Here is a 15,002-nt window from a genome sequence, read left to right on the forward strand (position 1 = left end):
CTGACTCCGCCGCCGTGACCCGAGGACGAAAAACATGCGAAAGAAACGAGAAAGAAGAAGCCTGATGTGCGACAGCCGGCAAAAGACACACATTCCTCGTACGATTATTCATTATTATTATGAACGACAACTAAAGTATTGGTGTTGTCGCCATTATCATCATCCACGAACCAGGACAACAACAACAACCGCAGCATCTTTCAACATGAACAGGGTCACAGTTCTCTATATGACTCCGTCCATAATTCCACAATTCCACTTTTCAACCAACGTCGGGTGTATATTTCTGGTAGAAATCGGAAGGCATTTACATTTGTGGCCCTCAAACAGAGCGACTTATAGTCAGTAGTTACAGGGACAGTCCCCCCTGGGGACACGATGGCAGTAAGTGGGGTTCGAACCCGTGACTCTGTGGTCTTCTGGTTTATTGGCTAGGATGCTACCACTGTGTAATTTCAGAGCTAACATGTAAACGGAGGCATCTGTAATTCAATGTAAACATTAAAAACGATTAATTGAAGAAATGGCGTGTGTGTGTGTGTGTGTGTGCTTACTTATTTACATGCTGTATTTGTACTCTTTTCAACACTTTCTTCTGAACAACATGAACAACGCTCACCATTATACATTTTTTTAGTTCCTAAACTTTCTTTTATTTCCTGCTTACTGTTTGAAGCCTTTATCTCGTTGTTTGTATGTATTGTAATACAAGTGTGAGTATTATACTGCACTTTGGACAAGTTTTCTTTAGTGGACTTTTTCCTTGTGTGCAGAAGGGGTCAACTGTAGGGCCTGTCAAAGCCCATTGGGACGAACTGTATGTGATATTGGGGTTGTATCGTGTCGCTCCGCCTCCTCGCCGCCGTGAAGTTTGTCCCTCGGCCCCACCCGTCCGCGGCCCGGCGTGGCGACGCTCGCTGGCACCAGCAGTAAAGATGGAGAGCGGCGCCGCCGCCGCCGTGCGGAGGACGAGGCCCCCCGGGACGCGGAGCAACGGCGCGCCGGGCGCGGAGGAGCGCGGCCGCGGGGACGGGGAGAAGGAGAAGCCCGCGGCGGGACGCCGCGTCCTGCGGGAGGGGGTCGCCGTGGCGCTCCTGCTGCTCTTCGTGCTGCTGCTGTGGGCTCTGGTGCGGCTGTCGGTGCGGCAGCTGGTCGTGGGGAGACCCACCGACGAGTTCGGCGCGTCCCGGGCGAGGTCATTATTATTATTTCCCTTCTTCCTTTTCGCTTCTGTTGCGCCACCTCTCCTCTGTCTGCGGCGCACGACGCGCCTCGATGGTGCCGATAACGTCGAGTCGACGCACCAAAGTCAACTCTTTACGACGCGCACGTCTCCGTTCATTCCCACGGCGACCTCGGCCCACGGCTGCGGTTTAATAAGGCTGCTTTGTGGGTGTAACGTGTGCGTTCTGCTGGATCTGGAGAGAAATCCACCAGCCAGCAGGCAGGGCTTTACAGAGTGAAGGAATGAGTGAGAGTGTGTGTGTGTGTGTGTGTGTGTGTGTGTGTGTGTGTGTGTGTGTGTGTAAAATGTCAAATGTCTTGTTTTTTTTTTATATAGCGGACCTTCCTAATATCATGTCCATCGTTTGGTAGCTGGAATCTGCTGATAATGGTGGAACTTCAGCATCGCTGCTGATACGTAGGACGTATTGCTGCAGACACAGGGTTCTGTCAGCAAGTACAGTTTGAAAGAAACGCTGACTATTTATCGCCAGTGACGAGTTCTCACTCGTTTTGTAGTATGTTCTCCTACGTGGGGGAATAACAGGGAATTTCGCGATGCTTCTGACATGCCTTTGAGCGGTAAAGTGAGCGTTTTGTGTTTGTGTGTTTGACACGTCTCGCTGGGTGTGTCGGTGTTGGTCGCCCGTGCGTCCTTGCAACAGGAAGCACCTGGAGAGCATCACCAGCTTCGGCCCGCGTCCCGTGGGCAGCGTGGAGAACGAGGTCCTGGCTGTGAACTACCTGCTGGACCAGATCGAGCAGATACGGGCGTCGACCGCCGCCGGGCCGCATTCAATCACCGTGGACGTCCAGAGGCCTACGGGCTCCTTCAGCATAGACTTCCTGGGGGGCTTTACCAGCTACTACGACAAGGTCACCAACGTAGCCGTCAGACTGGAGCCCAAGACCGGGGCTCACCACCTCATGCTGGCCAACTGCCACTTCGACTCTGTAGCCAACAGCCCAGGTACGGAAGTCCGAACGGCCCACCAGGGCGTCCTTCCCCCCGCCTGGATGGTCTGGAGGTCAACGTTAATTAGTTATTAACAAGCAAGTTGAAGTGAAAGTGAAAGTGAAGTGATTGTCACACATGATACACAGCAGCACAGCACACAGTGCACACAGTGAAATTTGTCCTCTGCATTTAACCCATCACCCTGAGTGAGCAGTGGGCAGCCATGACAGGCGCCCGGGGAGCAGTGTGTGGGGACGGTGCTTTGCTCAGTGGCACCTCAGTGGTACCTTGGCAGATCGGGATTCGAACCAGCAACCTTCTGATTACGGGGCCGCTTAACCGCTAGGCCACCACTGCCCTTTTTTTAAATTTTTTTTATAGAGTTTAAAACCCTCCTTCTGTTTCTATGTCTGCCAGCACCATCGCAGCCCTTTCCAACGATACAGTTCATGCCTGGTTCTTTTTCTGGATTTTTCAATTCTTCTTGTGAAATATCTGGCCAGCGTGTCGGACCCGATCAGTCCCGCCTACCGTAATTGTAAACGCAAAAAGGAAGACCTGACCGCGACTGTCCTGGCAGCCAAGGCAGCTTTCGCTCTTATTCCAGTGTCATTACGGTCTTTGCAGTGTAACGCGATACTGCGCCCATTAAACAATGCATGGCAACGTGTTATTAAGCAAACTGGAAAATCACGAGATGCCCCAACATGCCTGCTTACCCGCACGCCATGAAATCTGAACAATAATAACAATTATAATAATGGTAATAATGAGGTGGCGAGGTCTGATTGGGTCTCTAGTGTGTTAGAGGCTGCTTGATGTGAGAACAACGGAGCTTCTGTTAATAGGACGTCGCCGATCACTGCGTAATTCCATAAACGGTTTTACGCGGTTTTTATGCCGGCCTTCCTGTAATATTCCTTTCTTTGTTCAGTCCTCCCTCCCTCCCTCCCTCCCTCCCTCCCTCAGCAGCCACTAACAGGAACGCTGTTCACCTTGCAGCTCTGCTCGGCGCGTGTGTAGCAGCGCGCCCCGTCACTCGTGCGGAGATCGGTGACCTTTCCTCTGCCCTCGACAGCCGCGTCGTGCCCGCCGGGCATGGCGGGGCTCGCCGGGCGGGGCGGGCAGTGAGGCCTGACAGCAGTGTTTTTCCACGCTGCCTTCACCTGAGCCGGGTGTGAGGGCGCTGTGACCGAACTGTCCGAGAGAACAGAAAACTGGGGTCGATTTGGGTGCGAGGGACTGATTTGCATAACCCCACTATTGGATATTTCCATAAGTGGCACCGTGTTCTAGAAATATTACCTGTCCCATATTAAGTAGTCAAACAATTACATAATGAAGTAAGGTTCACAAAACATCTCCAGTAATTGTGGAAATCTGTAATTTTATATATATATATGTGTGTGTGTGTGTGTGTGTGTGTGTGTGTGTGACAGGTGCTAGTGATGATGCTGTGAGCTGTGCAGTCATGCTGGAGGTTCTCCACTCTCTGGCCAACCTGTCCACCCCGCTGCACCATGGGGTGGTCTTCCTCTTCAACGGGGCCGAGGAGAACGTGTTGCAGGTGAGGGCCGGCGGCGTCCCAGCTCGGCAGCACACCGCCGCAGGAACGCCGTCTTATTTGCTATGCATGCGAAGCCCAAGAGGACGTTTGAGAAGATCCCCAGCTCCACGCTTCGAAATAGACCTCAAGTGGTGACCATGGCTCACCGCATACATTATAGTGCAGAAGGTCGTGGAAGCTTTTCTCGCCTTTCTTTTACCCCCCCAGTAGCAAATGTGTGGGGTCCGAGGTGACCAACAAGCCAACGTCGAGCCGTCCATCTGTGATCCAAACCGAAAGCAGCCGATCGAAAAGTAACGTTGACAGACAGAGACGTCTTTAATGGTCAGAAGAGTGTGTTTTGTGTGGTCAGCTTTGCTGCGTTTTTAGGGTTGTCCGGCAGTCGTGTGCCTCCATTTGAAAATATATTTAAATCCTTCAATGTACGCCTCCATCTTTGTGAAGGGATTTGTCTCATGGGTCAGACCCAACACCCACACACAGGAACGAAACAGCACGGCCGTGCTCATTCATTATAACGCATTGTAACTGAAACGTGGCATTTAACATGCCCTAATATTACTACGTGTCAACGACTCGTTCATCGTGACTCCAGTCGTTTAATGTTGTTTCCCCAACATCAGGCCAGCCATGGCTTCATCACCCAGCACCCCTGGGCTAAGAGCGTGAGAGCCTTCATCAACCTGGAGGCAGCGGGGGTGGGAGGAAAGGAGGTGGTCTTCCAGACAGGTGACTAAAATGGTCATGTCCAGTGTTTGAATTGTGAATTTTAAATCTGGGGAGAAGTGTGTGTGTGTGTGTTCCTACCGGGCAGCTTTGTTTCAGTGCGAGCACGTCTTTTTGGGTGTGGCACAGCATTACACAACACCTGGTACAGGAATAGAAAAATTCGAAGGCTTGAATGAAAAGAAGCGGCTGGATATGATGACATTAACTCGGGAAAAATATACTGATTCTGTTTTCTCTCCTTCTGACAGATTTTACTGTAGAATAGAATAGAAAACGATCACACAACACATAGGACAGGGTTTCCCAGCGGTGCTAAAAGAGTTCCTGTGTTGTCGGCTCTTCCTCCACTCTGTGCCTGTAGTGTGCACAGCAGTCGTGAAGGTAAAGCGAGACGGCTGATTCGGGCTTTATTTTTTTTATCCACTTCAGGTCCAGAGAACCCATGGCTGGTTCAGGCTTACGTTCACGCTGCCAAACATCCTTTTGCCTCCGTAGTCGGGCAAGAAGTGTTCCAGAGTGGAGTCATCCCATCGGACACCGACTTCCGCATCTACAGGGACTTTGGCAACATTCCAGGTTATTCATTCTCTCTATAAGGGCGTGCGGCCTAAGGAATTCAGACAGAGCTTTACCCTTCCGGTGTTCGTCATGTATGTGGTTAACCACTGGTTTTGATTTTTGTGTGTGCTTGTTTGAACACCTGGACGCTGTCTTTTTTTCTCAGTTTCTTCTCCATGATGTCATTTCCTGTCCTCAGGCATTGACTTGGCCTTCATCGAAAATGGGTTCATTTACCACACCAAGTATGACACACCAGACCGGATCCTGACCGGGTCCATCCAGAGAGCAGGTAAGGGAAATGTGCCGTAGTCTTTCTGGGGTGTTGGGAACAGATATGGAAGCAAGTGTGCGATGGGAGCCAGCAGTTATTCCTGTCTTCTTACGAGGTCTTGTTGAAACCCTTCAAGAAGGTCCAACCCTTCCAGCACACAGACCGAACAACAGCGACAACACACACCTTTACCTCCTGTGGTCTGCACATTTCTGTCCAGACACTAATCAGTAATGCTCAGAACAAAAGGCATTCTGTTCCATGGTGACATTCGGCCTCTTTTGTTTTGTTTTGTTTAAGTGCACTCTCTTTTTACAGTACCGCCTGCATTCGTCCGTTTTTGTGTTTAATTCACCAAACCTTAGATACGGTATCCCCAGCTTTTCACCAGACCAAGCATCAAGAGTAACCATTGTGATCATCTCTCTCTGTGTCAGCATTGTTTTTTGTAGCTCCATAGTCTCTTGTAGGATAATGCACATCGCTGAATAATTATAGTCTAGTTTGACATTTTAAAGGGGCTGTGCTGGTTCCTCTGGTTGTGACAAAAGGGCATGGTTCATGTCGTTGTCAAGGTGACCCCGATGCTGAGATGGCTGCTGAAAAAGCCACAGTAGAATTGATTAGAAATGCTGTGACGGGGGTTTACAACTCAACATGGACAAAGCTACAGCGCTGGGGGCGGCAAAAACAAACTTGAAATGAAAGGAATATTTACCTCTTTCTCACAATTCTACTTTAATGTAGAACAGAGTGCTGCTTGAGGGAACTATCCACTCGAATAACGGAGACAACTGAAACTAAACAAACCGATGACCTCTACCATCGAATTTCAAGCAGTGGATAGTGGATCGCACTAACATACAGTAAATGTGTACAGCTTGTCCCAGAATGAATAATCATGAATAAATTATGTGCTGAAATGAAAGAAATGAAGGTCCTCTCCCAGGATCTCGACTTCTGTCACACCTCGGCTCAGCTTTCTTGCCACACCCTTCCTTCTTCACACCTTTGGTGCACGTTTACCTCACCTTACCTATTTATACCCTGTGTGTCATTATATTATTCTAACAAATGAGAAAATGAGGTCATAGGTAGGTCATAGGCTTTTAGGCTTTTTTTTTTTTTTTACTAATTTTTGTTGGGCATTTCGCCTCCAATGTTGGAGTTCAAACCTTGTGCAGGAGATTATTTGTCTGATTGCTGTGTTAAGCTCCACCCCACTGACCAACTGGCCATTGGCTATATCAAAAGCAGGATATTGACACTCTGGGACTTCATTACAGAAATATCCTAACTGCAGTTTTTAAATATTCTCAGAACATCAAGCGAAATGGCAGCAGCTTTATTTCTTTTTTTCTCCATTTGACAATGAAAATCAATTATGGTTAATGAACATAGGTTTATATAAAACCTGAAAGGCTGCTCGAACTGTATGAAAAATAGATTTTATTTTGTCATAGTTTAAGATTAGGCAGGAGTTTAGAAATGGCTTTAAATAAGAGTATGAGTGTTAAACGGTTATCTTCAGCTGTCTGATGTCAACCTCCTGCGTCCATCAGGTGACAACATTCTGTCTGTACTGAAGCACCTTCTCATGTCAGAGAAGCTGGCCGACTCCTCACAGTATCGCCATGGTAACATGGTGTTCTTTGACATGTTGGGGCTGGTGGTGGTGGCGTATCCAGCACAGGTCGGCACCATCATCAACTGTATGGCTACCGTGGCAACTTTTTTCTACTTGGGGAAGAAGTGCACTCTACCCAGAAATGCAGGTACGGTTTTTGAAGTTGGAGTTGGATAAGTTGCCATAAAGGCTTTAGCTGACACTCTATATTAAAATGCACACGATAGTTGCATGATTTTTGGCTTCTTATTCTTCTTTCAAAGTCATGCCACCTGGAATAATAAGTTTTGTATACCATAAAATATCTTAATCATCTGACATGATTCTTGTTCACAATATATCAATGTATTTCTTAAATAACACTGCATCTATAAGCCTTTGTAACTGAGGGTTAGGAAGAAAATTATATAAATTAGCATTCGGATAACGTTCTGAATATCAATGCATAACCCGAGCCATGTTTTTACCTGTGACTGGATGAGTTGGTTGGTGATTAAGGGCCAGTATTGACCTGAAGCAGTAGGCTGAGTAAACTGAACTGGGTGTTCCGCAGGCGGTCGTTACGTGCGGGAGCTGGCGTACGCTGCTGCGCTGGTGGTGCTGAGCTGGTTTGTCACCCTCCTCTCGGTGCTCATCGTTGCCCTGCTGGTCACGCTGATGGGCCAGTCCATGTTCTGGTACAGCCATTTCTACACCTCCATCTGTCTGTATGGGGCTGCTGCGGCTGGCAAGATGGTGCTCATCCACACTCTGGCCAAGAACCTGTACTATGGAGTGAGTAACATGGTCAGAAGCCGAAATGCAGTCATCACTGTAACATTTCACTGCCTAGTAAATATGAATCATGTCACTTTTTTTTTTTTTAATTGACTACGTAACCTCACATCCATTATTTCAGAGTGTTCAACTGAAAAATAAGATCAATTGATGAGTAGGCATGTCAACTTTTGATTGCTCGTGTAGACTCTAAACTCTTCACCAGAGTTGTAAATACTTAAACCCATCAGTGAGGAGGTATTTCCAGATCGGTGAGTCTGTAGGTTGTATGGAAATCAGTGTGACTGGAAGGGAAGGTTGAGAGAAGTTCATATGACTTTGCAAGTTTCAGTCTTAAGCGTGCTTAAGTTTAAAACCTCATCTGCGACGACGGAGGCGGTAGCTTTTACAGCCTCATCTAAACCACGTAATCCTAACTAATCTTAAAATAGAGTGTGCTGGCTGACTGCCTCAAAAACATAAAAAAAAAAAAAACTGATGCAAAGTCAAAAGTAATTCTTTAGCCCTTTCTGGGAATTCCTCAAGTTCCCTCCGCCCCTGCAGCATTCCGCCTGTTTGAGTAGACGCCACATGACACAAGGCAGCTGATGGCGCCAGGCTTTACACTACTTCACTACGCTACCATCATTTGCTAAAATGTAGTGAGCACACGATTTAGTATCACTTCTGCATTTACTGTATCCACAATCATCAGTATACTTGATTTTATATCATTTCGTAATAACTTACTGTGTGTGTTTTGTTTTTCTCCCATTTGTTCTAGTCACTCTCTGCAGCTCAAGATTGTTAGCTGTAGGCTATATGCTCCAATAAAAATAGACCAGATAAAATGAATTGTAAATATTAATTCTGGCAAATGTATGGTCCTTTTTTTTTTTTATTTTAAACATTGAAAATCCTCACTCTGTCCGCTGCAGGGTGTGCAGCGACTGGAGCTGGGGGACTTGTTCTTTGATGTGAGTCTGCTGCTGTGGTGCTGTGGGCTGGTCTACCTCACCAAGAAGGGCCTGTGCTCCGCCTACGTCCCCATGATGATGGTGGCGTTTCCCCTGGCCACCAAACTGCTGCTGGCCCCCGACTTCAGACAGAAAGGTCTGCTGCGTCCTGTACCCCTCACAGAATTACAGCCCTCAGCGAAGGGCAACGCCAAACTCTCCTTTAATGTCAAAGTGTAAACTAGAAGACAGTAAAACATGGTGATTACTATAGAAGCAATAGCAAAAATATTGCAAATCAGTTATTGTACTTTATCAAAATATTCAAAATCTGTTCACTAAATGAATATTCATGTCTGACTATTTTATTGTTGAATTGTTCCTTTAATTTCAATTATATTGTCATTAACTGTGTGGATGGATGAAAACTGTTCCCAACTTTATGTGGCTCAGGGGCTTCGCTGAAGTATTCCATCCTCTACCTAGTGGGGTTGGCACTCCCCTATGTGCACCTCATGTTCCTCATCTGGGTGGTTTTTGAGATCTTTACCCCCATCCTGGGCCGCAGTGGCACCGAGATCCCTCCTGATGTGGTGCTCGCCGCCCTGGTCACCTTGGGAACCATTTTACTTTCCTCTTACTTTGTGAGTACAGGTCTTTTTATCCAGCATTACGTCTTTGTGCATGAAGACCCAAACACACCTAAGGTTGCTGGAGCACATGAGCTTTGATAATTGGGCACATATTTCTAGAAAAAATAAATTAATCAGGCGGTGCATTCTGTGGAATGCCTCCATCTGACTCATTTTTCTTCCCTCGTTTAGTTGCACTTCATCTATCTTGCCAGAAGCACCAAGTGGCTGCTGGCAGGTCTGGCGATAGTCTTCACTTTGTTCCTCATCCTGGTGTCGTGCGGCTTGTTCTTCCCCTACTCTGCTGACCCTTCTAGCCCCAGACCAAAGCGGGTGTTTGTGCAGGTACAGAGTCCTAGTGCCCTTCCACAACAAAGAGACAAAAACAGTGTTACTTTGACTTAGGGTTTGAGGTTAATTTTATAAAACTATTTTCATATTTGTTTGTTCTGTTTGAGGAGTTTTATCAGTTCAGTGTTTTTAGTGGAATAGTTACCATAATTGTAAATAATTTAGTTATAGCAATGTGTAATTTAGTTCATGTTGCATTACATTTATTTCAGTAAATTATTATTTTTTTTTTTAAGTTGTTTTGCTGTGTAGTGCTAGCAGGCGCTCATCATAAAGTCCATCTTTCCACCTCTCCAGCACACCACCCGAACTTTTCACGGGCTGGATGGTGAGGTGGAGCAGAAGGACTCTGGGCTCTGGATCAACAGTTTTGACTACACGGCCATGAAGCACATCACCCCGCACATCCCGGAGATCAATGACACGGTGCGCGCAAAGTGCCCGGTGGATGTGCCCTTCTGCGGATTCCCCTGGTTCTTGCCAGTCAAGTTCCTGGTCAAGTGAGCAGCTCAGGCCCACGGTGCTGTATTTTGTACCAGAGCTGGATTTTTTTCTCACTGCACTGCTTTGTTGGTTTTTATTACAGGAAGAACTGGTATCTTCCTGCTGCAGAGGTCTCCCCAAAATCTCCTCTAGAATTTCGACTGCTGTCCAAACAGGAGACTGAGTGGGGCATGGTGAAGCTGGCTTTCCAAGCGAAGGGTGAGAGAACCATAATTCATAAACAAATCCTCTAGAGGCTAAAGGAAGGAAAGGACACAGGATTTGAAGGATTAAAAGATTCAACAACAGTATTAAGTATAACAGCTTCTATAAGAAACATAAAGAAATCGATTCGTAAACATGTTATCTGAAATATACAATTATTTGAGAGTGCACAATAATAAATAATAAAATAATAATAATAAATAACTTTAAAGGCGTGTTAACTAGTGCTCAAACTTTTACTGCAGGTGAGGCAGAGAAAGGTCATGAGACAAAGGATTTTCTGTGGCATTTGGTGCAACACTTATATATTTAATTCATAAAGTTAAAGTTGCATTAAAATTAAGTTGCATAACAACTCACTCCATTGTTTTGTAATAATCTGTTCCTAATGCAGTAACTGCATGGATGTAATAATTGGACGGGTCCTGCGAATGTTGAGTATATGTTAATATATGCAAGTAGTGAAGTGTGTAATATTCTCTCTCTCTCTTTGGTTTCAGGCCCTAGTCACATGTCCCTATACCTCCTGCCCCACAGTGGGGCATCTCTGTCCAGCTGGTCATTTGGTGACGGGACGCCTCAGTATGACCTTGGTGGGGAATATTTCATATTTTACTCACACGGCCTGGACGCCCCAGCCTGGAACTTCTGGATTGAAATTCAGGTGGGGTGGTGTGTTAGTATTTGTGTTTGTGAGCAAGGATGCATTCTTACAAGAAAGGATAAGTGGTTAAGTGACTGATTCCAAATTAATTTAGGTATCCATTTAGGTATCCAGTAGCTTATATATGCAAATAAAAACAGTACACACAGGACAGCTGGACAATACACACAATACACAGCAGTGTGGTAGGTGGAGCTCTCACTATAAAGACACAGTGATTGAGGAAATGTGATCACAGTGCAAAAGAAGAAAGTACAGAACAGCTATAAGTAATGCTGTACATACAGGGCATCCAGAAAGTATTCACTGAGCATAACGTTTTCCACATTTTATTATTTTACAGCCTTATTCCAAAATGGATTAAATGCATTTTTTCTTCAGAAGCAGGAAGTCAAAGGAATTGTCTGTAGACCTCCGAGCCCGGGTTGTCTCGAGGCACAAAATCTGGGGAGGGTTACAGAAACATTTCTGCTGTTTTGAAGGTCCCAACAGCGGCCTCCATCATCCGTAAGTGGAAGAAGTTCAAAACCACCAGGACTCTTCCTAGAGCTGGCTGGCCACATAAACTGAGCAATCAGGGAAGAAGGGCCTTAGTCAGGGAGGACTTAGACTGCAGCAATGTACATTGAAATCCTGGATGAAAACCTGCTCCAGCGCGCTCATGAACTCGGTTGAATCCGATTGAACATCTCTGGAGAGATCGTAAAATGGCTGAACACCAACACTGCCCATCCAACCTGATGGAGCTTGCGAGGTGCTGCAAAGAGGAATGTGCCAAACTGGCCAAGGATGTACATGTGCCTTCTCAGTTTTTTTCATTTTTAATGCATTCGCCTAAAAATTTTTACTTTTTTTTTCACGCCATGAAGAATAAGGCTATAACATAAAATGTGGAAAAAGGGATCCAATGTCAATACTTTCTGGATGCATGGTATACACTGTAGATATATACCATGCAACGTGTGTAGTATATATTACACACACAAAAAGATCAGAAAAATACATAGTATGTACAAAATAATACCAGTCCAACATTACTACCTGATCAACTACTGTTTTTGGTAAAAAAAAAAAAATCCACATGGCAAATAATGTACTTGTAGGTGTAGCAGAGGAACAGAAAACCAACAGGCCCAACATGACATGCATGTCATTCTGTGTAATTGAATTCATTGAAAAGTGCGTGTTCAAAATAATAGGAGGTCAATTAGTGAATGAGTGACTTTGTCATTCAACTCCAGCTCTAGGCTTAATGTGCAGGCTAAATGACATGCAAGACAAGCATATGGACATTACAAACAATATATATATTGTGAAAAAGTTAGAGAGGAGAAAACATAACAGTATAATGAAATGCAGAAAATGACCGCCTGCTCAGCTAAAATGATTGCAAATGCATTAAAATAGCAAAACCTGAAAGACATGATAGAAAATGAAAAGCTACCATTCGAATGGATCAAGGAATAGCCAAAATAGCAAAGACTCAAATGAACAGTTCCAGGAAGGTCCTAGAAGGTCTACCTGTGAGTACTGTTACAATCATTTATGTAAAGCCATGCTAAGTCCCCATAAAGTCCCTTTGTCCCATGTGCTGAAGAACACATTAACTGGTCTAAGAGAAATGGCACAAAATTGTGGACTGATGAAAGCAAGCTTGTTCTTTTTGGGTCTTGGGCCACAGACAGACTAACAATGATTCAAACAATGAATTCAAGCCAACGTACACTGTGAAGACGTAGGAGAACGGTGGCACACCCTTGGTATGTGGATACTATAGTATACTACACATGCCAGGAATCACAAATCAGTTTGAATACCTCAGAATGCCTGAAGAGGTCATGTTGCCTTATGTCCTTGAAATGGGTGTTTCAACAAGACAATGACCCCAAACACACTAGCAAACAAGCACCATCTTGGTTCCAGTTTTACAAACCTGACATTATGGAGTGGCCCCGTAATCAGAAGGTTGCCTGTTTGAATCCCGATCCACCATATGTTATTATGTGATTTAATGTGATTTAATTTCTCTTTTATGTTTCGAGTTGGAATGAAACAATTGTTGCTTGAATGAAAACAAAAGACATTATAAGGATTTTGTGTTTGTTTAATTTATTTAGACACAATTCTGAACACAACTGTTTATATAGTTTATTCATCTTTTTCTTTCAGCCACCCCAGTCAGCAGATGCCTCAGAGATCGAGGGCATGATTTCTTTGGCCATCTCCTCCCACTACTTCTTCGGGGAGGATCAGCTGACGCCTGATCTGGACACCCTGCTGCACCGCTTCCCCGCCTGGTCCTTCCCCTCCTACTGGGTCAGCACCTACCACATGTACCGATACTGAGATCCTCAACCTTCACCTCAGGAGCTCCGCCCAGCCACAGAACCGAAAAACCACTGGAAACCCGCCGCATCTCACTACACTTCCTGTGGAGCCGCATCAAAGCCAAGACTGAACTGAGCGAAGTGACCTGCGAGCGACATCGGCTTCAGCTCTCTCTCTCTCTCTCTCTCTCTATACCACCTTGCATGCCTACCTCCTGCGGCCACAGTGAGGGCATTGCGCCTGGCGCAGATCAGATTATTTCCTTAGATTGTTCAGAGCAGAGTGTGGATATTCTGCAGTGCAGGGCTCATGGTATTTTTTCCATTGTTTTTAATGATTTTTTTTTTTTTTTTAATTAGAAATTCTTAGTCTAACAACAAGGCTAATATTTATTTTTGATTACTGTGGCAGAGACTGCTATAGAGCTTTCTGTCAAAAAAAAAATAGATTTGGGGAAAATACTTTTTAAGTTTTTTTTTTTTTAACTAATGTTAACTGTTTTAAATTTTTGAAATGTTTCATGTGATTAATTTTCTTCTAAACCTCATATCCAGTGTGGGTGGAGAACACGACTGACTGGGAGTGTGATTGGTGGGATAACTGGCTGCTGTAAGTTTCTGAACCTGTGTCATTAGCAGTTAAAATATGCAGGATCCTAATGAAGAAAGGGCAGAAATTAAAATCTGTATCTGGGAGGGCCCTATGATCAACAGGTCCAAAAATTGAATGTTGATTTTATGTTAATTATTTTTATTGGTCTCTGATTCTTGTTCTTTATGAGAATTTGTTTTTAAGATGAACAATCACGCAGGTGAAAAGATACTGAATTGTGGGTTATGATTCAGGTGAAGCCGTGTCTGATGGCCTTTGAATGTCAGGTACAGTAGTCAGATGAAGCATCTCATTGCACGTTGTAAAAATGCCATCATGGAACGCAGCCTGTAGTGTCCCCTTATCAGCTTTGTGGTGCTGCTGCTCTGGTTGTCTGCTCAGTTGCACCAGTTTGTCCATAATGCCCGACGCTTGATTAATCCCACAAGCGTATTGTATTTCTCATTAAGATGTGGATTCATTTAAAACTATGCAAATGAAGTGAGTTGCTAATACAAAAAAAAGCCTGGCCCCGTGGGTTAGAGAAGCTGCTGAATTATTTGTGCTAAAACCGCTGAGTGAAATACATTACTGTCCATTGTACATTTCCTGGATCAGGCAAAAGAGGGTAAATGAGTGCAAATAAGGACCCAAAATATTCAACTGACTGCTCTTGTGTTACTTGATTATGAAGCTTGGTCCATCGTAAAGCAAACAGGCAGACAGATATGGACATGGTGGCGGTGGAGAACGGTTCTGGATTTCCCCCCATTTACTGTGAACCCTGACCTCCAGCTCCCTCACGTAGCATCAAGAACTGTGGAGCTGAGCACCACTCATCAAAAGCCTCACCAATTTCATGATTTTAAGCTAAAGGGAAAATAATAATAAAATGATCATTTTGATTTTGTTAACTGTTTTGGTAATAAAGCAATTAAAATGTTTTCATGTTTTGTTCAGCTTAACACTTTTTCATTGTTTGCACTGACATTTAAAAATATATAAATTTTGGTCATAATAATGCAGATGAGATGCACAGAGATTTTGTAGCCATGTGCACCCACCTCAAACAAAAATAA

At 44.8% G+C, this 15,002-nt stretch overlaps 1 protein-coding gene across 1 annotated transcript; it reads left to right on the forward strand.

The window, feature by feature from the left end:
* Window positions 1-854: 854 nt before the first annotated feature.
* ermp1 (endoplasmic reticulum metallopeptidase 1) lies at window positions 855-14,876 on the forward strand. Its single transcript, XM_028974608.1, has 15 exons — window positions 855-1,195; window positions 1,890-2,194; window positions 3,622-3,749; window positions 4,373-4,478; window positions 4,908-5,054; window positions 5,236-5,328; window positions 6,873-7,085; window positions 7,491-7,711; window positions 8,632-8,806; window positions 9,103-9,293; window positions 9,474-9,626; window positions 9,930-10,132; window positions 10,219-10,334; window positions 10,841-11,004; window positions 13,174-14,876. Exons 1-15 carry the CDS (start codon window positions 936-938, stop codon window positions 13,348-13,350), a joined length of 2,652 nt encoding a protein of 883 aa, XP_028830441.1. The 5' UTR covers window positions 855-935; the 3' UTR covers window positions 13,351-14,876.
* The last annotated feature ends 126 nt before the right edge of the window (window positions 14,877-15,002 follow it).

Source organism: Denticeps clupeoides, chromosome 3 (assembly GCF_900700375.1).
Source record: "Denticeps clupeoides chromosome 3, fDenClu1.1, whole genome shotgun sequence".
NCBI classification, from domain to species: Eukaryota; Metazoa; Chordata; class Actinopteri; order Clupeiformes; family Denticipitidae; genus Denticeps; species Denticeps clupeoides.

What these genes read in the sequence shown, in the direction of transcription:
- ermp1 (XM_028974608.1), top strand. Translation starts at nt 936, where the DNA reads ATGGAGAGCGGCGCCGCCGCCGCCGTGCGGAGGACGAGGCCCCCCGGG. An exon ending in CCGAGGAGAACGTGTTGCAG is followed by an intron (nt 3,750 to 4,372) that starts GTGAGGGCCGGC and finishes CCCCAACATCAG; the next exon opens with GCCAGCCATGGCTTCATCAC. An exon ending in TTTTACTTTCCTCTTACTTT is followed by an intron (nt 9,294 to 9,473) that starts GTGAGTACAGGT and finishes TCCCTCGTTTAG; the next exon opens with TTGCACTTCATCTATCTTGC.